This window comes from Canis lupus, chromosome 3, assembly GCF_048164855.1.
Source record: "Canis lupus baileyi chromosome 3, mCanLup2.hap1, whole genome shotgun sequence".
Taxonomy (NCBI): domain Eukaryota; kingdom Metazoa; phylum Chordata; class Mammalia; order Carnivora; family Canidae; genus Canis; species Canis lupus.
Window position 1 is genome coordinate 8636874 of NC_132840.1, and position 20295 is coordinate 8657168.

Genomic DNA, 20295 nt, shown 5'->3' on the forward strand with positions numbered 1-20295 from the left:
ACAAGCCCTTTGTAAAAATAAAAACTCAGTGAAGATGGTCAACCATAGTCTTAAGTTGCATTTTTAAACAAAAGTCAGCTATTTTTGGACTATGTCATTACAAATCTTGGCTTTGGGGTAGATTATACAGGCTATGAAATCATGTCTACTAAGAGTGGTTATTTATCTGCCCCACTTATTACCATACAAAATCATTGGGAAATGTCTGCTCTTTGGGGGGGTTCATTTTCTTCTCAAGTTGAAAGCATTATTTTGTCCGTGGCTGATTTCAAGGCAAACATTTTTGATCTATTCCTCCAGCTTGGTGTGGCAATGTATTGTTTTCTGTCAGAGCCAAGCCAATATAAGTTGATATCAGGCAAGCCATGCCCAGCTCAAAGCCCAAGTGTTTATGTTTTGGTTTCCAGAATCTTCAGATGCAGCAGGAAAATTTTAATCATTCACCTCCATCCAGTGGATGTTTGTAAATGTCTTGCTGTCCATTTTGTCAATGAACAGGCAGCCCTGCAAGTGGTCCATCTCGTGCTGGATGATACGGGCTGCCCATCCGCTCGCCTGCCACACCACCTGCTCCCCTTTGGGGTCCAGCCCTGCAAAGTAAGTTACAGCCTGGGTAAGGATATGCTTAACTGGGTCATTTTTAATTTCCTTACCTTTTCCCTGCCTCTGGCTGTTCCTGTTCACAAGAGGCAACATCAGAAAGGAACGTAGACAGCAGCCCCTGTCCTTCCCAGAAAAGATGCCTCAAGTCTGCCCACTACCAAGCACTCCATGCGGTTCTAATGCTGACAGGTTGCAGGACTTACTAATGGGTCTGAGGTGAGAAAGGGTCTTCCTAAGGTGCTTCATTTCTCAACAGTCCTCCCATTTCTGAAGTCCTGCTGATTTACTTCAGTTTCTCAAAGTATTTCAACTTGGTACAGTGGAAGATAAAGGGATACCGTTTACTTTCTGACCTGGACCAAGCGGCTTACTCAAGAGGAACAATCCTCTCAACTCCGGCAACAAATCCCATTCCACAAAACATCCTGTGGTGTGACAAACCAGGAATGGCTTATCACCCTGGGCCAGGCAAGGCTGGGCCCCACTTCCGCCCTTCCACCAAGAGGGATCCAAATGGTTAAACAGTAAATGTGCGTGAGACAGCAAGTGAGAGGGCACAGGGCAGGGGACCTGGTGGCAGGTAACATCGAAACTAGCCCACGTTCCCAGCCCAAGCTACACGCCACAGACGAGCTGGCTCTGCTGTCCCCAGCCTCCATCCCCATAGGTCAGTCGTGAGTCACATCCACTCCAGGAGCCTGCACTTCCACAGGTCTGCACCTTAACCGGAGCTTTCCGAAAACTTGCCCGAGACCCGAGGTCGCCGCCTCCGTGGGCTGGGGTAGAGGTGCACGCGTTTGCCCAGCCACCCCAAGGCCACCGCCACTACCCCCCTCTTCCCCGGCACCTGAGATCTGCACGGCCTGGAAGCGGGGTACGCAGGCCAGGAAGCCGGCGACGCTCTCGCAGCCCTCAGGGAAGGTGACCCGGCGGCTGTCCAGCACCCGCAGGCTGGGGTTCACCACCACGCGCAGGGGGAAGGGCTCCATCTGGCGGGTCTCGCGGAGGCGCGGCGCGCAGGCGCGGAAGAGCGCCTCGGGGAACTCGAAGGCCAGCACCTGCAGCGGCACCCCGAGCTGGGGGGCGCTCAGGCCCACGCAGTGCCGGCGCCGCATCACCTGGACCAGCCTCTGCACCAGCCGCTGCAGTTGGGGGCCCGCCAGCTGCGCCGGCTCCACCGGGGCCGCCACGGTCCGCAGCGCCGGGTCCCCGACCTGGCACACGTGTGGGTACGGCGGCTCGGGCGCGCCCCGCACCAGGCGGCGCACGTAGCGCCAGTACGACCGCTGGCGCGCCGGACCCTCGAGGCCGTCCCGGGCGGGCGCGGAGCTGCAGGCCCGGCCGCCGCCGCGCGCCGCTCCCCAGGCCCACGGCGGGGCCCGCGCCCGCAGCAGCCCCAGCAGCAGCCCGGGCCCCATCGCAGACGCCCGGCCGCCGCCGCGGCCCTCCCCGGCCCCCGTAGGCCGGCGCTCCCGCCGCGGGGGACGCCGGGACGCGCAGATCGCGCGCGCCTTCCGGGACGCCGAGCGCAGCCCGCCTCCGTGACGTCACAGCCTCATTGCGAATTCCGTTTTTTTTTTTTTTTAAGATTTTATTTATTTATTCACGACAGATGGAGAGAGGCAGAGACACAAGCAGAGGGAGAAGCAGGCTCCATGCAGGGAGCCCGACGTGGGACTCGATCCTGGGTCTCCAGGATCACACCCTGGGCCGAAGGCAGCGCTAAACCGCTGAGCAGAATTCGGTTTCTTACTGTATAATCAGCCACGTGTAGGCGGGACCCAGAGGTTCCCCCTCTCATTCGTTGTCAGCCTCCCCTCGGGGCTGTCCCGTGCCCCGCGAGTCCCGCCTCACCTCCCCGCGGACGCCGCGGGGGGCTGGGGCGCGGGTGAGGTGTCCCCGTCAGGCGCCTCCGCCGAGCCCGCGGGCTCCTGCGCACCGTCAGGGTGACCGCACCCTGCGGCCGTGGCCTCCGGGCCCAGGCCCGACTCGGCGGGGGGCGCCGGCACCAGCTCCTTGTCCTCCAGACAGAGGACCAGCTCTCTCTTCGGCAGGAGGAAGGCCAGAGGCTCCTGGACTGCGGCGAGGTTCACGTGTCCAAGGTTTCCGTACTTGGAGAGCTGAGCGGGTGGAACGCCTAACCCGGGGGGCAGAGAAAGTGAAACAGAATAACGTTTCAGTAAATTTAAATGCCGATGTGTCCCAGGGAAAAATGTGATGGACACAATTTCAATATATTCCATACAGTAAACACGCGAGACTGAAGGTAATCCGGAACAGCACAGTGGAGGGTGGCCTCCCTGAGCCTGTATGACTGTGTGTGTGACCCAGTGACTGCCCTGCTGGGAGCTCTGTACCCCCGCCCTGGCTTGGAGAGGTGGCACAGGGAAGGGAAGGCAGACTGGGAAAAAGCTTTTTAAAACACCTTCTCTGGACATTTCATATAAATAGAATCATACAACATGTGGTTCTTTTGTGCTTCCTCCACTTAGCCAGATACACACCGTGTTGTATTATTTCATCGATACGAAATGTCCAGAAAAGGCAAATCTGTTGTAACAGAAAGCACATTAGTGGTCCCCAGGGGCTAAGAGTGGGCCTTGGAGAGTGACTACACGGGGCGGGAGGGAGCTTTCTGGGGTGATGGAAATGTTCTAAAATTGGATGGTGGTAATGCTGTATATCGCTCTATAATTTCTAAAAAACAATTTTACAAATTGGATGAATTGGGCAGCCCCGGAGGCTCAGCGGTTTAGCGCCATCTACATCTCAGGGCGTGATCCTGGAGACCCGGGATCGAGTCCCACGTCAGGCTCCCTGCATGGGGCCTGCTTCTCCCTCTGCCTGTGTCTCTGCCTCTCTCTCTCTCTCCTGTGTATTCTCATGAATAAATAAATAAAATCTTAAAAAAAAAAAAAAAACAAATTGGGTGAATTATTTAGTATGTGAATTATATCAATAAAAGTAGTTTTAAAAGCTCTTTCCCCTCCTTTCTCTTACCTAAGGTCTGTGCTATTTGAGCTGGTGGAAAAAGGACTTGGAGACAGCGATTTAAATAAGGAACAAGGTCTTCCAGGAAGACAGTGCAGAACTGGACAAAGAGCTCCTGCTCCCCGGTGCTGAAAGCAGCCTCTTCTGCCCGGTGAAAGGCCAGGATCACTTTGGTTACCTAGAAGATGGAGGCACCATGAGGAAAGTCACACCAAACAGTACCCTGCATTACTGTCTTGTTTAGATTTAGAACTGTGGCCGCTCCCCACAACTCTGTCACTTGTCTGGTGTGTTTCTGACCCAAACCCAACTTGTTCCATTACTGGCGCACTTATCAGTTCCTGTGCAAGAGCAGCAAGAGTTTCTTGATTCCTACATGATCTGGACCAGAACTATACTGGATCCAGAAAAATGAAGCAAAACTATAAAAGGTTTCTCCTGAGTAAGGCCTCTGAGGTTCCAGGAAGCTAGACTGTTAGAAAATTATAAAAGAACACAGAAAAGAAGTTCCCATGATGGGGGACATACAAATTACAGAGCAATCTAACTGACATTATAGATGGATATCCTAGTGACAGAGTTAAGAACACAGACCCTCTCAGGGGGTATGCTACACTTCCTGGTTCAAGTCCTGGCTGTGCCACTTGGTTCTGTGACTTGCAAGTGATTAAACACTTCATGCCCTCTGTTCCTCAGTTTCCTTATCTATAGAGTGGGGCCTGCAACAGGATCTAATCTTAGGGTTGCGAGGATCAAGTCTTAATAGGTATAAAGTATGATGAACACAACCTGGCGTGGAGTAAATTCTATATAAGTTATTATATATATATATATATATATAATATAAATTACCAATCCCTGAATTTCAATGACTACAAAGTTTCAATGCTCATGCTTTCTTCCTCTTACAGGAGGCTATTAACAGATTTTTGGTTTTTGGTTTTTTTTTTTTTGAGTAACACAAGTGGGAAAGTTTATTAAAGCAAAAAGTACACTCTTGAGATATGAGAGCGACCAAGCTCAAGAGAAAGAGATCTGGGCCCAGAAAGATTTTATATAACCACGTCACAACTGCCACCTGGCTGACGGCAATTATAAGATACCATAAGTTGTAAGAAGCATCCCAATATCTAAAGGTTTAAATATGTAAAAATGTGCACGATATCATTAGTTGTATTTCTTAGGTCTGTAGAATCCTAAGATGGTTCTTATGACTCCCATCCCCTTGCATCCACTCCTTTGTGTAATCCCTTCCCTTGATTAGAGGCAGAATGTGTAGCTTGTTTCTAACTCATATAAAATCCAAAGGTGAAGGATTTTGCAGATGTAATTAAAGCCCCTAATCAGTTGACTTTGAATTAATCAAGGGATATCCTTGGACCCAACTTAATCAGATGAGCTTCTTAAAAAAAGGGTTAAGGACTTCCCTAAAAGAAGAGACTCACACAGGAGAACTGTTCTCCATTGGCGTTTAAGAACGCCACTGGCGTTCTCCATTGGCGTGAGGTGACTTCTAAGACCTGAGGGCCTTAAACCTACAACAGCAAAGAACAGAAACTTGCCAACGTGAATGAGCTTGAAAGGGGACCCCAAGCTTCAGATGAGACTGCAGCCTGGCCAACACTTTGACTGTAACCTTGTGAGATCGTAAGCAGAGGAACCAGGACTCCCAATCCAAAGAAACTAGAAGATGATAAATGTATGTGTATGTTGTTTTAGGCTGCTATGTTTGTGGGAGTTTGTTATGTAGCAGTAGAAAACTAATACACTACTGAATCATTATTACAGGTGAGCCACTTCATGAATTGTTCTAGGTCCCATGATGGGGGACTAACCAGAGCTTCTCAATCAGAAAAATCTCCAAAACCCCACTAAGCCTCAGTCTGCAACCACCTATCACATGGACTGGCTTATTTTTTGCTAAAGTCTGGCCACCTGTTACCAAAGAAAGCCCCAACAGAGAGCCAGCAGTATGTGCTCACCTTGGCAAGGGCATCCTCCAGGACCCTCGTCACATCCTGTGCCAGGGCCACAGGGCAGCAGAGGCGCAGATCATTGAAGGCAACCAGAATATTGTTGAGGAAGCAGGCAAGGGGTGGGAAGTCTAAGAGCACCATGGGTGGCTGCAGGGTCCCCGGCTGAGTGACTGGCACGGCAGCAGGCAGGTTACTGCTGCCCAGGATGGCGGGAGCGGAGATGAGGGTGTAGGAATTCATTTCATCCTGGAACTTCTCCACTGCCTCCTGAATTGCCTTCTGAAAAGTGCTGATGGCTACCCGCTGGAAAACAGGAGCCAACTGGCCCCGGAAATCAACCCCCACCCGGCTGAAGGACAGCCCAAAGTACATGCACTGACCCAGCAGAGAGTCTAGACGACCACCTATCCCCCTGTGAAGGTCGGTCTCCAGCACCTGCAGGAATTGTGACACTCTCTGTAGCACCCAGCCATAGAAGATGGCACTCTCATCCACAGTGTGCTCGCTTGAGACAGGGGGCAACAATGGGTCCTCGTCTGAGAATATGGCACGGTACTGAGTGATGATATCGAACAGATGGACACGGCAGGCCTCAATGGTTTTTGTGATGTGGAAATAGGGATCATCATTGGGGATGGCAGTCAGGATGGAACGGAGCCAAGCATCTCGGGCCTGAAGAAACTTCACCCTCAACTCAGCCTCTGTGAAGATATCCATGCACCGCAGGAAGCCAATGACACGGAGGCAGGCAGGGAGCTGGATGTTGGTCCTTAGTTGCTGGATCAGCTGGCTCAGCATCAGCTGCATGGACTGGCGCACTTCGTTCACAATGCCCTGACAATATAGGGGCTCAGTCACACCACACTGGGAAAGACACTTCCGAGACCCCAGTCCACTACTACCCTGAATAGTGATCAGCATGCCCACTGCTTTCTGGATACATGAAGACATAGCTGATGTTACAGGCTAACCAACAAAGATCTCATCTGCTGTGGCCAGCTGGAATTATTCACTGTGGCCTACAGGCCGTTTGGTTCTCCTCCCTCACCTGCTCCCCAATACTGTCCTCTTGCTCACTGCAATCCAGTCGCACTGCCTGTCTTTATTTTTCTTTCCTTTCTTTTCTTTCTATCTTTGTATTCCTTAAACACTCCCAACTTGTTCCCTCCTCAGTCTGCTATACTTGTTCCTTTCACTTTCTGGTTTGCTTTTTCCCCACATCTTCGTATGGGCAGCTCCCTCTCATCTGGGTCTCATCTCTCCAGCAGAACCTTTCCTGACCGCTCTACCTGGGGTACCTCACCCTAGTCTTCTACCCATTCCCTAGTTTATTTTCTTTAGACACTTACCATTATCTGAAAGGATCATATTATTTATTTATCAAATGTCAGTTTACATTCATGAAAGCTGGGGCCTTGTCTGCTTTTGTCTCATTGTCTCCCCAGCACCTAGGTCAGTGTCTGGCAGGTGATTACTACTTATCACTTGCATGAATGAATCATGTTCAAGCCTGCCTGGCTGGCAGAAACCAATATGAAACATGCAAAGTTTCCCTAAATTTTCCGCCTGAAGGTTCAGTGATGACCACAGAATTACTGATTATAAGAACATGAGTTCCAGTCCTCTGGGGGCAGTCTGGCTACCTGGATGACAGGGATGGAGGAGTACTTCCTTTCCAGTCGGCGTACATAGGCCGCGAGCTCCAGGGCCTCTTCATAATAGCTGTTCCGGACACAGGTATCCATTAGCTGAGGAATCTCCAGGATTTCCAGGATTTCTGTGTGCCGGTTTAGAGTCAGGGTGTTCATCCGGCGGTTGGAGCTGATCTCCTCAGCCTCTTTCACAAAGTTTCTAGTAAACAAGAGAATATTGGTCGCTCACTGCTCTACATCCAAAACTTAGCTACAATTACCAAGCATTTACGGTGAACTATGATTTAATCTTCACACCAAACCTGTGATGTAAGTACTATTTATTACCCTTGAGGCAATTTTAATCCCAGAGAGGCTAGGCAGCTTGTCCCAGATCACACAACTAACAATAAAAATATGTGAACCCAGATCTGCCACTTAACTGGCAGTGGCAAGGTACTCAGGCTCTCTGAACTTTTTCCTCATTGGTCAAATAGTACTAGCACCCACCTCATAAGGATGGGAGGATTAAATAAGATGATGTATATAGCATCAGCCGCCGGGCTGGGGGCGCGGGCGCGGGCCTGGGGAGCCACCGCAAGGCCGCTAGGGAGGCCGGCAGCCGACTTCCGCTTTAACACAGAACCTGACGCACAGTAAATGTTAATCTTAGCTACTTTTTTTGTGATCACTAACCAGCTCAGAAGCTACAACCTTACCCTCAAGTTCCCTCAGTCTCTTAGGCTGCTGTTCAACTTTTATTTCCAGTCTTCACTTCTCCGTAATTGCAGAGACCTGCTTTATGAGGCCCCCCCACCTATTCTGGAGGAAATATCCAAGGACTCAAAACTTGAACTTTTATCCTTAAAGGCTGAAAAGCAGAATTAATGATAACAGGCTAAGGATCTAGAGAGGCAGAATGTGGCTTTAAAAGGAGAGACTTCGGGGATCCCTGGGTGGCTCAGCGGTTTAGCGCCCGCCTTCAGCCCAGGGTGTGATCCTGGAGACCAGGGATCGGGTCCCACGTCGGGCTCCCTGCGTGGAGCCTGCTTCTCCCTCCTCCTGTCTCTGCCTGTGTGTGTGTGTGTGTGTGTGTCTCATGAATAAATAAATAAAATCTAAATAAATAAGTAAAAGGAGAGACTTTTTGATAATTGCTACTGCTCCAAGTGGAAAGACTTTGTGGTCAGCCTTCCATCCGTGAAGCTCTGGGCCGGCCTGCGTGTGGACTACGGCAGGGACGTGCAAGGTCAGCTACGTCCGGCCCAGTGGAGGTGCTTTGCGCGGCTTCTCTCGTATGAGGGTCACAGGCAGAGGGAGAAGCAGGCTCCCTGCAGGAAGCCCGATGTGGGACTCGATCCCGGGTCTCCAGGATCGCACCCCAGGCTGCAGGCGGCGCCAAACCGCTGCGCCACCGGGGCTGCCCCCGACTTGGAAGCTTACCAGCCGTGCCCCTAGACGATCCCTCGGCTGTCCCAACGTCCTCATACACGAAATGGGCATAACAGCACCTACCTCGAAAGCAGGCGCGCGGTTTAAAGGAGTTTTTTAAACGCTCGGAGGAGAGCCCGACCCAGGGGAAGCGCTAGGGGAGCGTCGGCTACTCCAGTGGCTACAAGCCCCGAGGGCCGGGCCCGCCGCACCTGCAGCTCTGCTGGAAGCTGGGCAGGCGGCCGAGCAGGCGGCCGAGGGACGACTCCACGTCGCCGAAGAGGCGGTGGATGCGCTCGGTGCACTCGGCGCCGCGGATGAAGGTCTTGTAGTTGGCGAAGGCCAGGTCGCGCGTCTGCTGCAGCAGCTGCGCTCGCTCCTCCGCCAGGCGCTCGGGCTCGCGCCTCAGCCGCTCCAGCCCCGAGCCGCTCAACTCCCGGAGGTAGCGGCCCACGTCGGGGCGCTCCCGCCACTGGGCCTCGGGGAAGCGGTCCCGGAACAGCGACGCCAGGAGCCCCTCATCCTCCACCTCCCCGAGAGCCGCTGCGGCGGCCGAGGCCGTGGCGGGCGAAGCGACCGTGGCCGGCGCCGCCATCTTCCGGCAGCAGCGTCACTTCCCCTCCGGCCCAGCGGGGGCGCTGGCTCGGAGCCTGGGGCCGGAAGCCGCCCGGGGGCCGCGTCCGCCCGGCTCTCCTCCCCGGCGGGCCGGCGGGCGGGGGGCGCGGCGCGGGGAGCCACGGCCGGGCCGCCAGGGGGGCCGGCGGCCGACTTCCGCTTCCGGCCCCGGGGCCCGCGGATCCGGCGCTGCGACCCGGCGGCAACATGCGGCCTCTGACTGAAGAGGAGACCCGCGTGATGTTTGAGAAGATGGCGAAATAGTAAGAGCGCGCGGAGGGGAAGGGGAATGCGTGCGTGGCCGGGAAGGGCGTGGGGGAGCGGGGCGCTGACCGCAGGGCCCCGTTTGCCTTCAGCATCGGCGAGAACCTCCAGCTGCTGGTGGACAGGCCGGACGGCACCTACTGTTTCAGGCTGCACAACGACCGGGTGTACTACGTGAGGTGAGGCGGCGCCGCCGGGCGCAGCGGGCCGGGAGGACGCGCCCCCCGCCGCCCTCGTCGACGCCTCCTTCCCCCTCACCCCTTCAGTGAGAAGATCCTGAAGTTGGCCGCCAACATCTCCGGGGACAAGCTGGTGTCGCTGGGGACCTGCTTCGGGAAATTCACCAAGAGTCACAGATTCCGGTTGCACATCACAGCCCTGGATTACCTCGCACCCTATGCCAAGGTGTGTGGGGTGGCACCGCGTCGGCCCTGGGGAGGAAGGAGTCCGCCCTGGGGGCCTCGTCGGAAGGCAGGTCCTCGGGCAGCTTTCCGCCGCGGGCGCCGACGGTGCGCGGGTCGGTGTCGGCAAGTGAAGGGGTTGCAGGGCTTGCTGCGTGCGGCTGGGACGCCGTGAGGCCGCCTCGCTGCAGTTGCGGCCCGCGGAGGAGGAACGCCGGGGCAGACGGCTCTCAAGAAAAGCAGATCCGTGTCTTTGGCGAGAGCCTGGTGGGATCCGGAAAAAGAGCTCGTAACTAATCCGTGAGTCGTAGAGTTGAAGAACCGCCTGGCAGGTCTGATGAGGGAGTGAACCATTTGAGATGACCCGACCATCCCTCTTTCTTCTCCTAAGATGCTTTCAAGAAATCAGTCCCAAATTCAGCAGCTGGCTTATCTGCAGGGATACAACAGTTAGCTTTTTAAGGTCTCTTGGATTTAATTTGTTTTGTTTTGTTTTGTTTTGTTTTGTTAGTATAAAGTGTGGATAAAGCCTGGAGCAGAGCAGTCTTTCCTGTATGGGAACCATGTGTTGAAATCGGGACTGGGTCGAATCACTGAAAATACTTGCCAGTACCAGGGAGTGGTGGTGTACTCCATGGCAGACGTCCCTTTGGTGAGTAGAGATGGTAGCTGTTATAAAAACCGAGCATCTTTTTAATCAAGAAGGATGTATATTCAATCTGTGCGCTTCAGAGACTAAATTCTCAGCACCTTTCGAATTTCTATATATTTTTGATCATTTCTTGATTATTTCTATCCCTCAATGCGTGCCTTTTGAATGACTCGAGTGAATCAGTGTCTCTTCTTTTGAATCCCAGGGTTTTGGGGTGGCAGCAAAGTCTACACAAGACTGCAGGAAAGTAGACCCCATGGCGATTGTGGTATTTCATCAAGCAGACATTGGGGAATATGTGCGGCATGAAGAGACATTGACTTAAAACGAAATCATCGCAAGGACTTATGGCTGTGTGGAAGGGCCTAGCTTTGTTTCCTGTGTCTGTGTAGGCTCCATCATCATGTTGAATTTTGTCAACACTGTGACTTCTTCAGGGACTTCTTAGTTTAATATTCTCACTATTACGGACGATGCAGGTTGGATTCTTATGCGGAAATGGCTCAAAAATAGTGTTTCAGATCTTTGTGACTAAAAAGAATACTGTGTTTTATATTTGAATCGGAGGGCTGCTTGTTTTGAGTAACAGGTTCTAAGTCATTCGAACTGAGGACAAGAATAGCCAGCTTATTGTTATCTGTGATAACACTATTTTCCAAACTCCTAAGACCACAATAGATTTTCATTATTTTTTAATACCATGAAAGTTAGATACTGCCATATTAGAATGGTAGGTCACATGTGAGATTTTACAAATGAAATTTGGATAAAGTAATTTAATTTTTTCTGCTAATTTTCTATATAGTAGATGCTGTGTGGTGTGCAAGAAAACCTTGGATTCAAACCCCAGTTCTGACACCTACCAGCTGTATGACTTTGGAGGCATCATTAAACCTTGATAAGCTTATTTTTTTTCTTTCAAAAAACAGCTTTAACCATCTACCTAAGAATGGTTTTTAGAATTACAAATCATGTTTGTAAAGCACTTAGCCCGGTGCCTGGCTCATGTTACATATTAAATGGAAAGAATTATTTTTATATTGCATATACTGGGTATTTCTGTTACTAAGGATAGGATCTCGTGAGTATAGTTTGATTATATATCTTGGTTCTTATTCTTTTTCTTAGATGTTTATGGTCCCAGGCTAATGTTATTTTCATCACCGTGATTTCTTAAAATGTGATTTCCCTTACAAACCTTTATTTACCTGACTGGACTAGACAGAAAGTGCTAATCAGACACTGAAATAATTCAGCTTCTCTATCCTTGCCCATGCCTGCCAAAATTATTTTTGAAATTATTAAAATGTTTTTTAAAAATTGAAAAATTCTACCAAGTTTTAAGAAACTGCCTGTATTTAAAACATTTCTTTAAATACATTGCTTTTTTTCCTGCTTAAATTCCAAAGGTGACATCTCTAAAAATAAAATTTTCAAATACAAAAAAAAAAACACCCATGTTTTTGTATGCAACATGTAAACTGAGATTTATGTTTTTGTCCCATTTTTTTTTTCAACTCTTCTCCCTCCCAAGGTTCTGTGTTAACCCTCTAGATAGACTTAGTAAAGGTTAAGGGACTGCTGCGTGAAGAATAGTATTTTGATGGTAGCATTTAGTACACACTAGTAATAGCTAATATCAAAAGTTGCACATTTATTATTTTAAATATTTTTTTTTCTTTATTTATTTATGATAGTCACAGAGAGAGAGAGAGGCAGAGACACAGGCAGAGGGAGAAGCAGGCTCCATGCACCAGGAGCCCGACGTGGGATTCGATCCCGGGTCTCCAGGATCGCGCCCTGGGCCAAAGGCAGGCGCCAAACCGCTGCGCCGCCCAGGGATCCCCTACATTTATTATTTTATTGCCATTTTGAGGCAAATTGGAGAGGAAAGGAAAGTAATAGACTAAGATGTTCTAACAAGATAAATTGATTTTTTTTCCAATAACTTTATAAAGCTCATTTGACTGAAGCTTTGACAAAGCTTCTGCCCCAGAAGAAAAGAGCTAGGGTGCTGTAGTCATTGTGGCTTAGCATCTTGGCTTTTTTGTGTCTGTAGTCTTTGGGACATTGAAGAGACGCTTTAAGAAATACAGCTGCAGGATTCCAGAAAGAACAATAACAAGGCTCTGAGCTGTTGACCACCAGTTCACATAGTTATAGTTTGATTGGAGAAGGAAAAAGTCAGCCATTTTCCTCATGCGCGCAAAGTTGTAGTATCGCCACATGTGAAAGATATTGTTCTGCACCTTCCATGTACTCTCCTGTGGTACAGAAAATGAGATTTTTAAAAAATATTTTATTTATTTATTAGAGACAGAGAGAGAGGCAGAGGGAGAAGCAGGCTCCATGCAGGGAGCCTGACGTGGGACTTGATCCTGGGCCTCCAGGATCAGACCCTGTGCTGGAGACGGCGCTAAACCGCTGAGCCACCTGGGCTGCCCAGAAAATGAAATTTTTTTAAAAAGATTTTATTTATTCATTCATGATAGAGAGAGAGAGAGAGGCAGAGACACAGGCAGAGGGAGAGGGAGAAGCAGGCTCCATGCAGGAAGCCTGACACGGGACTCGATCCTGGGACTCCAGGATCATGCCCTGGGCCAAAGGCAGGTGCTGAACCACCGAGCCACCCAGGGATCCCCATGAAAATTTTTTTTAAAGATTATTTATTTATTCATGAGAGACACAGGGATAGAGAGAGGTAGAGACACAGGCAGAGGGAGAAGCAGACTCCATGCAGGGAGCCTGACATGGGACTCGATCCCAGGTCTCCAGGATCAGGCCCTGGGCTGAAGGCGGTGCTAAACCAACCGGCTGAGCCACCTGGGCTGCTCCAGAAAATGAAAAAAAAAAAAAAAAAAAAAAACCTCCTCCTTGTCTCCCAACTAGTCTCACCTGGGTGCTCACAAGCACTAATATAAGTTATCTGATAGTTGAGTATCTTACTCATAATTTTATGATATGTAATAAGTTGGTTATTGTAGTTGTTAGTAAAGCTGGTTTTGCTGTATATGAAAAAAGGTCTTGACTTTAGTTTAAAAAGACATGATTTTATAATGAAAAATTTCAGTGCTGAAACCAGAAAGCTCTTACCAGAGTATTTCTAGATTTAGACACGTACTCCGTACATCGTTGCCATTCCAGTGATGTCTTCTGTTCTTTGTGTATGGTAGAAGATGAGGGCCTGCAAGCTTCTTATTAAAGGACCAGATAGTCAATATATTAGGCTTTGCAGGCAAGGAGTCTCTGTTGCAACTACCAAACTCTGCTACTGTTAGCACAAAAGCAGTCATGTGTAACTGTCAAATGAGCAGAGCTGTGTTTCAGTGAAACTTCACTTACAGAAACAAACAATGGGCTTTTGTGCATTGAAAAATACTCTTGAGAAAGTGAAAAGATATTCCACAGAATGGAGAAAATGTCTGTAAATCAGTTACCTGATAAGAGACATATCCAGAATATATAAAAAACTTACAACTCAATAAAAAGACAACCCAATTTAAAAATGAGTAAAGGTTTTGAAGAGTTCTCCAAAGATCTACGAATGGTCAAAAAACATAAGACGCAAAAAAAACAAAACAAACAAAAAAAAAACGCTCAATGTCCTTAGCCATTAGGGAGACCATTCAAAACCGCAAAGTACAACTCCACAGCCAGTAGGATGGCTGTAATAAAAGAGACAGTGGTGACATGTTGGCGAAAATGTAGAGAAATTGAAACCATCAGATACTGCTGGTGGGGGGATCCCTGGGTGACTCAGCAGTTTGGTGCCTGCCTTTGGCCTAGGGCGCAATCCTGGGGTCCCGGGATGGAGTCCCGCATCAGGCTCCCGGCATGGAGCCTGCTTCTCCCTCTGCCTGTGTCTCTGCCTCTCTGTGTGTGTGTGTCTATCATAAATAAATAAATCTTAAAAAAAAAAAAAAAACCGGTGGGAGTATAAAATGGGTTTAGCCACTGGGAAACAGCAGTTACAGTTAAAACAGAGATACTATGACCCACCAGATTATACCACTTCTTGGTCTACATGTTCACACAAAAACTTCATGGGTATGTGTTATTCATAATAGCCAAAAAGTGGACAACCCAAATGTCTACCAGCTCATGAATGGATAAGCAAAATGTGGTATAGTCCTAGAAGAGAATATTATCCATAAAAGAAAATGAAATACTAATAGATGCTACAATATGGATCAACCTTGACAAGACCAAGTGGAAGGAGCCAGAAACAAAGGCCACATTGTATGATTTCACTTGTACAATGTACAGAATAGGCAAATTTATAGAAACAAAGTTAATTAGTGAAGGATTGCTCAGGACTAGGGGGGTGGGGGAAGGAAGAATGACTAATGGGTATGGAGTTCTTTGGGGGTAATGAAACTATTCTAGAATTAGATGCTAGCAATAGTTGCAAGACCTTGGGAATATACTAAAAACCACAGAATTGCACATTTTAAAATGGTGAATTCTATGTTAATCAGGCAGTGTGCCAGATGTGGTTTGTGTGCCATAGTTTGCCAACGTCTGTTATAAAACAAGTGAGGAATTTGAAGAGCTCCAAGTTCCAAAAGGCTTTAGATCCCCATGCCTATTTGGTTTCTCCCCAAATGAGCCTTCACTCAGATATTACGGATTTCCAAGGGTGTTTCCACAGATGTTTCTCCCATAAAATAGTTACCTCAATTGCATCCAGAGTATCATTCAGTCGCTTTCTTTCATTCTTCTGTTTGTGGTCCATTTCAGGCCCCTCATAGAAGACTCCAAAATTGAGGTACACTTGCACAGAACCAAAGTGATTTTGCTGATTTTTTAGACAAAGCTGATAAAAACCTGTAGGAATCCCTAGATCATTACTAAATCTCCAGCCTTTGTTGATCTACCACCCTCTAGATTTCCCTGGAGATACTTGTTTACCCGTATTAAAGGTACTACTGTTGTACCTTCTTTTTACTTAGGAAATACAAAGATCCAGTTTTTGATGTGGAAGACCTTAAATGATCTTCCATGAAACTTATTTTACTAAGTATGTTACAATATTGTTTTGCTAAATAGTAGTAACTTAGTTCTATAAATTAGTAAGTTTGTAAATAAATTTAAGCAAGTTAGTTCTATACTAGGTTAGAAACGATGTTTTCTCCAGGTTTTTCAACTTATGTTTCTCACATCTCTTATTGAAGCTCTTCTGCTTAGCGAAATGAGTTGAAATTAAGAGCATGGTGTTTGCCTGCTTCTTGTACGTCATTAGAGCTGGGGGATGCCATCTTGAATTTGAAATGAGAAAAAAATGATGTGAAAAGCTATCCTGCCGGAGTAATTTCTACAAGGTGGTTGGTACAGGAACTGATGGTTTAGGATATGTACGAGTGCTGGCTCTTAACTGGGGTTGCTACCTGTGTGTGTGTGGGAGTGGGGCAGAGTGGGATTAGAAAGGTTTGGCCCCATATTTGATTGTCGAAATGATTGGAAGGCACTACTGGCATGAAGGGGCCAAAGATGCTAAGTATCCTAGAGTGCTGAATATTCTGTGCTACACAATGAAGGATTGTTTTATGCCCTGGTTGAGAAACATTATTTTTTTTCGGTACACCTGGTTCCTGGTTGGTAGAGAGGGCAATTAAAACTACCCCGTGCTGGGGACATCTGGGTGGCTCAACTGGTTAAGGATTTGCCTTCGGCTTGGGGCATGATCCTGGAGTCCCGCTGCGCTGCGGGCTCCCTGCTCAGTGGAGAGTCTGCTTCTCCCTTTCCTTCAGCCCCTCCCCTAGCTTGTGCTCTGTCTTGGGGGAACGGGGCGTCGGACCAAACAAAACTGACCCATGCTGTCCAAGGTGGGGACAGACTCCATCTGGCTATAGAAATTTCCTGTGACTGGAGAAGTGCTTTGTTGTAGAGGTGTAGGTATTTTCATGGCTATGCATTTCCTTTCATTCTGAGTCTGCTGTTTAGTAACTGGCTCAAGTATTCTGATAACTAGAAATGCTATCCTGTGAATACATTTGTCAATTGGAATTCTATATTATAAGTGGGTCTGTTTTGGTGACTTTCTCATAACCTGATCACTTGGAGACAATAAGATAAAAATTGAGCTTCTGGACCCTGGAGACTCTGCCCCAATCTGCCAGTAGACTGCCTGCTGCTTAATGTCCTCTGCCACCAGCAATCTCCAGGAAATGTTGAAGGCTGGTTTTTGGTGTTCAAGGCTGTTTAGTCCCCCTACCATTTGATCATCCCTGTGTGAAAAAGCCAGAGCTTTTACATCTCAGGTACTTCAGTAATTTCAGTACTTTCCTCATTCTTGACCCAGTTTCAAAGAAACTTAATGACTATTACAGTAGCTGTGGTGATGAAAACAGACCTGTCTCTTTGGTAGAGAAGTTAATCTGGCCCCGAACATTCTGAGAGGAGTCTATGAGGAAACCCTGTGGCGTATGTGCAGTGGCAGCAACATGCCGGTCATGTGACATTCCCACTGTCCGCTGCACCTGCCAAGACACATTAAAGGGGGAGAAAAGCCCCTGTTGCATCACCAGGAAGCTAACTGGTAAGACTGACATTCTTGATCATCAGCACAGTGCTTCTCCATCAGGGATGGTACCGCCCAGTTCTCTCTGGGAATTTGGATTGAGACAACAGAGGTGCTGGGTGGAGGGGAGATAGCAATCCTGAACATTCTATGTTAAAAACAGTACTGCAAGACAAACTGCCCAAAATGCCAGGAACACTCCTGTTAAGACCTGTCTCAGAATGTACATCTTGTGTGTATGGATCGATATGTATGTCTTTGGCTATAGAATTCTTGATTGCACCTGCTTGGTTTTGACGTCTTGGTGGAGTCCCAGACCTGGGCTTACTTGCTACTTGACAGCAAATAAATCAGGCATTCAGTAGGCACTTGTCCCCAAGCTGGGTCTTGATAAGCCCAGGCTACAGTGAGCTGACGAGTAGCTACTGTTCTTATAAATTCAGAAATAAGAAATTTCTCTAATAAGCTAACTTACAATACGCTTTGACTTACAGTGGAGTGGAACAAGATCAATATAGTCTATTACTATGTAAACAAACTTTAGAAAGCTAAAAGTTTTCTAAGATAACAAAGGAAATGAACAACTGCTGACTCTACTGCTGAGTCCACCATCCTTGGGCACTGTGGCGAAAGACAAACAGATGGATAAATGTACTTGGCCTGGAAACAGGCAACTTGAAAACATTTACATTTCTGAAGAAAAAGAGAAACCCTGAGCCAGTGATTCTTTAGTAAAGCAGAAGGGTAAATGTTGCTTCCCCAATCCCATACACTGAAATCTCAGGGTCTGTTGCCAAAGGCCATGTTAAGTTTTCATTTGACTTTGTACCATATCCACATTGTTTCAGTATTTAAAAAAAAAATAGATTCTCTCCCCTCTCATCTCCAAATCTGAGTTAATATATGATCACCTTTCCAGGAAGAGGCAGTCTGTTTGTCCCATGGCTTTGAGCACACCTTCATTGCCCCAGAAGTCAAGCCATATGTTCTAGTGATTATTCATCCAAAAAGTTTCCATCTGAATGCAGGTCCATTTCATTATGAGGTAGGGCATCACAGCATAAGACAACCAGAATCTTGTATTTGAATAAAACCTGACCCACTTTTACAAAAGGAAACAAGCAAAAAAACAAGCCCCCAGTATGGCCAGAGGAGCCCATGTACTCACCTCATAACTGAAATAGAAATAGCCAGTCTGGCGGGCAAATTGCCAGAAGCATTCTGTGCCTCCTGGAGGGATCATGATGGCAAAGTCAGATCTATCCGCTCCATCAAAAAGCAGCTGGTCCCCAGAGCCACTGAGGGGTTCTGTCTTCTGGCTCCTAGCAGAAGTCACTAGGTTCAAAACTACCAGTCCAGCTCCAAAAAGCAAGGGGAACATGCTGTTTTCTGGAGACTCCTCTGCAGGTGAACTGTTTGCAGTCTAGTGAAACCAAGTAGTCTGGACAATTGCTAGGGTAATTATTAACGTATAAGTCACACTTCGGCCAATTTCAGGGCCACACATGGATATTCTCATGCTTGGCTCACAGGAAGAGCTTTCGTTTTTACCTCAAAAACTCAGTGGCTTCCCAAACGTACCTCATGGGTGCTAGAGAGGATCTACTTCAGAAGAGGCACTTCTGTCATTCCTGTGTCAGTTCTTCCTTCTTGGGAATAAACATTGGGTAAGTTTATTTACAACCATCTGAATATTCGGACGTTTGCCTGGAGATTTGTTTCCCCTACTCACATCAAGTTGCTAGATGATACCTATTGCTCTGATAAGACATGTGGGACAAAACTATTTCAACAAAATTTTTTCTGCACAGTGCTAGATCTTAGCAAAAAGCACAGCACAGAAGTGTGTGCAAAAATTTTAATGGACAAATAAAATGAGCAAGAGGCAGCAGTCAAACTCCTCCACTGATAATCCTCATTCTACTTTTCCTCTAAAAACACACTTAAAGACTATATTGTTCAAACCCTCAATCCTTCCCCTTTTATTTATGACTTCTTCACTCACAGCAGCAAAAAGGCTCATTGAACACCGACTTCATGGCTGGCTTTAAGCTAAGAGATTTACTTGCTTCCTATGTGTTCTCACAACAGCACTGGGAGGGAGGTACCATCATCTACTGCCTTAGAGCTAAGGAAATGAACATCCAGAGATTCCGATGGCTAGCTCACTGTCCCAGAGGCATAGCTGGTGCAGCTAGGGCCCCCAGTGAATCTCACATTCTACCCTACCAGGACAGTGTTTCTGTCCACCTCTGAGCGCTGACAATGCCTAAATGTTTTTATTTCAGCCATAATCTTAAAAAAACAAAAACAGCATTAGCACCTCTTAACCAAGTCAGAATTCATTGCATTGATTCCCGAGTGGTTATACCTTAACTGTTACAAGCTACTACGCAAAGACGACTTTATAATTGTGTTCAGTTCTAGCGAAGGCCATGTGACATCATAGTACTCTGCAGGCACAGTGGCTCTACAACAGTCTTGCTAAGGTGAGGGTGGGAGAGACTAGGATCACTTCTCAATGCATAGGCACCCCCCGCACCCCCATCCACATCCTATCACTGCTACAGTCTTAACATTACCCATGTCATGAGCAGTGACTTAGATTCAGCAAAACAATCATCAGTTCACAGTACATTTTATAGTTCTATAAAAGCTGTAGGCATAGTTTTATGTTGGCACACATTTCAGGAATACTATAATAAAAATATCCCTGAAGTTATGTTAACAAGTATTAATGGACTTACACATTTCTCAATTTGAGAAACACTGGGAAGGATAGATATCCTGCTTCCCTAAATGTATCACTTCCCTAAATGTAACATCACTCTTCTACTTAGAGAGCATGGTCTAGTAATATGAGAGTGGAGGAGATAAAAGCTTCTGGATCCTAACCCCATTTAGAGGAAGACCACAACAAGTTGCAATCAGATCAAGAGAGATCTGGGTCTCACTTTTTCACTGTAACTTCATTTGGGGTTAACTGGTGGAAAAACAGTAGTACCAAATCCCAAAACATGTAAATAGATAATAAAGCTGTACAAAGTTTCTAACTTGTAGCTACAGGATGAATTTTAAAACTGTAGCATTTCTTTACACTTTGCCTTTCACTCACTCAAAAGTGAGAGAGGGGGAATTTTGTCCCAAAAATGTTATATGAAGGGAAGGACAAATCCAATACAGTCTGACATCAGCTTCTTGTAACATAGTA

The 20295-nt window shown here is 47.5% G+C and overlaps 3 protein-coding genes across 10 annotated transcripts in view; 1 reads left to right on the forward strand and 2 right to left on the reverse strand.

Moving 5' to 3' along the window:
- Positions 1 to 33: 33 nt before the first annotated feature.
- COG8 (component of oligomeric golgi complex 8) lies at positions 34 to 9252 on the reverse strand. 4 transcript variants are annotated; one of them, XM_072816552.1, is made up of 5 exons: positions 8845 to 9251; positions 7214 to 7421; positions 5577 to 6404; positions 3604 to 3772; positions 34 to 590 (listed from the first exon to the last, which is right to left on the reverse strand). In XM_072816552.1, exons 1-5 carry the CDS (start codon positions 9225 to 9227, stop codon positions 433 to 435), a joined length of 1746 nt encoding a protein of 581 aa, XP_072672653.1. In that variant the 5' UTR covers positions 9228 to 9251; the 3' UTR covers positions 34 to 432. The 4 variants fall into 4 exon arrangements, with proteins under 4 accessions (XP_072672653.1, XP_072672662.1, XP_072672644.1 ...); XM_072816534.1 differs by lacking the exon at positions 34 to 590 and adding an exon at positions 2174 to 2740; XM_072816561.1 differs by lacking the exon at positions 3604 to 3772 and having other exon boundaries at positions 8845 to 9252.
- Positions 9253 to 9348: 96 nt separating this feature from the next.
- The window catches only part of NIP7 (nucleolar pre-rRNA processing protein NIP7), a 28410-nt gene continuing 17463 nt past the window's right edge, over positions 9349 to 20295 (forward strand). For 2 of the 4 annotated variants that reach the window (XM_072816663.1, XM_072816681.1), the window contains exons 1-4: positions 9349 to 9510; positions 9604 to 9690; positions 9778 to 9916; positions 10424 to 10564. In XM_072816663.1, the coding sequence (XP_072672764.1) occupies positions 9455 to 9510; positions 9604 to 9690; positions 9778 to 9916; positions 10424 to 10564 (423 nt within the window). In that variant the 5' untranslated portion in view covers positions 9349 to 9454. Of the gene's footprint in view, positions 9511 to 9603; positions 9691 to 9777; positions 9917 to 10423; positions 10565 to 10747; positions 12017 to 20295 lie in introns of those variants that run through there. The other 2 variants (XM_072816672.1, XM_072816684.1) reach the window with 2 other exon arrangements.
- TMED6 (transmembrane p24 trafficking protein 6) lies at positions 12217 to 18539 on the reverse strand. Of its 2 annotated transcripts, none has more exons than XM_072816648.1 (4): positions 18253 to 18539; positions 16917 to 17043; positions 15240 to 15337; positions 12217 to 12828 (listed from the first exon to the last, which is right to left on the reverse strand). In XM_072816648.1, the coding sequence occupies exons 1-4, from the start codon at positions 18463 to 18465 to the stop codon at positions 12595 to 12597; spliced, it is 672 nt and encodes a 223-aa protein (XP_072672749.1). In that variant the 5' UTR covers positions 18466 to 18539; the 3' UTR covers positions 12217 to 12594. The 2 variants fall into 2 exon arrangements, with proteins under 2 accessions (XP_072672749.1, XP_072672740.1); XM_072816639.1 differs by having other exon boundaries at positions 15240 to 15391.

What these genes read in the sequence shown, in the direction of transcription:
- COG8 (XM_072816534.1), bottom strand. Translation starts at nt 9,227, where the DNA reads ATGGCGGCGCCGGCCACGGTCGCTTCGCCCGCCACGGCCTCGGCCGCC. An exon ending in TGGAGGATGCCCTTGCCAAG is followed by an intron (nt 3,773 to 5,576) that starts GTGAGCACATAC and finishes TCCATCTTCTAG; the next exon opens with GTAACCAAAGTGATCCTGGC. An exon ending in TCAAATAGCACAGACCTTAG is followed by an intron (nt 2,741 to 3,603) that starts GTAAGAGAAAGG and finishes CCCCCGGGTTAG; the next exon opens with GCGTTCCACCCGCTCAGCTC.
- TMED6 (XM_072816639.1), bottom strand. Translation starts at nt 18,465, where the DNA reads ATGTTCCCCTTGCTTTTTGGAGCTGGACTGGTAGTTTTGAACCTAGTG. An exon ending in CTTCTCTACCAAAGAGACAG is followed by an intron (nt 15,392 to 16,916) that starts GTCTGTTTTCAT and finishes GGATTCCTACAG; the next exon opens with GTTTTTATCAGCTTTGTCTA. An exon ending in ATACTCTGGATGCAATTGAG is followed by an intron (nt 12,829 to 15,239) that starts GTAACTATTTTA and finishes TCTGTACCACAG; the next exon opens with GAGAGTACATGGAAGGTGCA.